Source organism: Ochlerotatus camptorhynchus, unplaced genomic scaffold, assembly GCF_037179485.1.
Source record: "Ochlerotatus camptorhynchus isolate MF236.1 unplaced genomic scaffold, CSIRO-AGI_Acam_v1.1 ptg000312l, whole genome shotgun sequence".
NCBI classification, from domain to species: domain Eukaryota; kingdom Metazoa; phylum Arthropoda; class Insecta; order Diptera; family Culicidae; genus Ochlerotatus; species Ochlerotatus camptorhynchus.
Window position 1 is genome coordinate 236,821 of NW_027040800.1, and position 2,419 is coordinate 239,239.

Genomic DNA, 2,419 nt, shown 5'->3' on the forward strand with positions numbered 1-2,419 from the left:
ACAGACAGACAGACAGACAGACAGACAGACAGACAGACAGACAGACAGACAGACAGACAGACAGACAGACAGACAGACAGACAGACAGACAGACAGACAGACAGACAGACAGACAGACAGACAGACAGACAGACAGACAGACAGACAGACAGACAGACAGACAGACAGACAGACAGACAGACAGACAGACAGACAGACAGACAGACAGACAGACAGACAGACAGACAGACAGACAGACAGACAGACAGACAGACAGACAGACAGACAGACAGACAGACAGACAGACAGACAGACAGACAGACAGACAGACAGACAGACAGACAGACAGACAGACAGACAGACAGACAGACAGACAGACAGACAGACAGACAGACAGACAGACAGACAGACAGACAGACAGACAGACAGACAGACAGACAGAGAAAAGAGATAGGGAAATGCCAGGAGACGAAAAGGACCCCAAAAAACACAAAGATGACGAATACGGGGACAAGGAGCAAGAAGATGGAGAAGACAGTGATTGGCGTAAAGTCGAAAACCAGAAGGAGAAAGGAGAAGAGGAAAAAACGGAAGGAAGAGGAACAAAGGAACGAAGAGAGGAAGAAGGAAGTCAAGAAGAAGGAAAACCCCAGGCATCGTAGAGAGAGAAGTAAGGGCGACGCTCTGGTTATCGAGGCGAAAGACAAAACGACATACGCAGCACTCCTCCGGAAAGTGAGAGAGGATCCGGAGTTGAAGCAACTAGGCGAGAACGTGGTGAAAACCAGGCGCACCCAGAAAGGCGAGATGCTCTTCGAGCTGAAGAAGGACCCGTCGGTGAGGAGTTCAGCTTTCAAGGAACTCGTCGAGAAATCTCTTGGCGAGGACGCGAACGTAAGAGCCTTATCGCAGTAGTCAGTGGTCGAGTGCAAGGATCTGGATGAGATCACAACGGAAGACGAGGTACGATGTTCGCTGAAGGTGCAAGGCAATCTGGGAGATGTGCCTATGACAATCCGGTTGAGGAACGCGTACGGTGGTACACAAACGGCGTCGATACGACTTGCGACGGACGCAGCTAACGAGTTGCTGAAGACAGGACGAGTCAAAGTTGGGTGGTCAGTATGCCCCCTGAAAGCTATCCCTCGGGTTACCAAGCAAATGGAGAGATGCTTTAAGTGCATGAACTTTGGTCACCAGGCGAGAAACTGTAAAGGCCCTGATAGATCTGATCTGTGCAGGAAATGCGGAGAGAAGGGGCACGTTGCTAAAGACTGTATGAAGCAACCGAGGTGCATGCTATGCAGAAAGGAGGACGGAAACGGTCATATGACGGGAAGTTTCAGGTGCCCAGCTTACAAAAAGGCAATAGCGGGCCAATAGTAATGGAGATAACCCAAATAAATCTCAATCATTGTGACACAGCACAGCAACTGTTGTGGCAGTCGACAACGGAAACAAAGTGCGACGTTGCAATGATTGCGGAGCCGTATCGAGTCCCTCCCGATAACGATAACTGTGTGGCCGATAGAGCAGGGATGGCGGCAATACAAGTTATGGGCAGGTATCCCATACAAGAAGTGGTGACGAGCTCTTACGAAGGTTTTGTGATCGCCAACATTAAATAATGGAACCTTCGTGTGTAGTTGCTATGCACCCCCGAGATGCACAATGGAGCAGTTTCACCAGATGCTAGATGGACTCACCGGGGAGCTCACCGGACGGAGACCAATCGTCATTGAAGAAGATTTCAATGCTTGGGCAGTGGACTGGGGAAGCAGATGTACCAACGCAAGAGGGTATAGCCTGCTGGAAGCTCTGGTAAAGTTGGACGTCAGTCTGGCCAACGAAGGAACCATCAGCACCTTCCGCAAAGATGGTAGGGAATCCATTATCGACGTCACTTTCTGGAGTCCGTCGTTAGTGGCAAGTATGAACTGGACAGTGTGTGAGGAGTACACTCATAGTAACCATCAGGCGATTAGGTACACGGCAATGTGGAAAACGAAAGTAAGCAAGCGGAGGTGGAAGACGAAGGCATTCGACAAGGATCTCTTTGTAGAAGCTCTCCGGGTAGACAGCAGCGTCCCAGACCAAAGCGCGGACGAGTTGACCGAATCGTTAGCGAGGGCATGCGACACAACCATGCCGAGGAAATCGGAGCCAAGGAACAGACGGGGCGCCCAGCTTACTGGTGGAACGAGGCACTTAGCATGATGTCGATGATGGTAAGGCAGTATCGGTCCCCGTTGATTGGTGGAAAGGGGCCGACGATGTCAATGTTGATGTGGCAAAATCTATCGTCGGGTATGGCGTACCGACCGAGAGATGAGTGTGTGTGGCCTCCTTCGAGCGTTGGCATTCCAGGCATCTTCTTGTGTAGTTGACGCTGTCCCTCCGTATACTTGGCCAGACGAACCGCTGACTCATTAGCTTGCCT

General features: G+C 50.9%; 1 protein-coding gene across 1 annotated transcript; it reads left to right on the forward strand.

The window, feature by feature from the left end:
* The first annotated feature begins 474 nt into the window (after positions 1 to 474).
* On the forward strand, positions 475 to 894 carry LOC135707449 (uncharacterized). The gene has a single exon (XM_065229269.1). The coding sequence runs from the start codon at positions 475 to 477 to the stop codon at positions 892 to 894; it is 420 nt and encodes a 139-aa protein (XP_065085341.1).
* The last annotated feature ends 1,525 nt before the right edge of the window (positions 895 to 2,419 follow it).

Coding starts and splice junctions, on each gene's coding strand:
- LOC135707449 (XM_065229269.1), top strand. CDS start 475: ATGACGAATACGGGGACAAGGAGCAAGAAGATGGAGAAGACAGTGATT.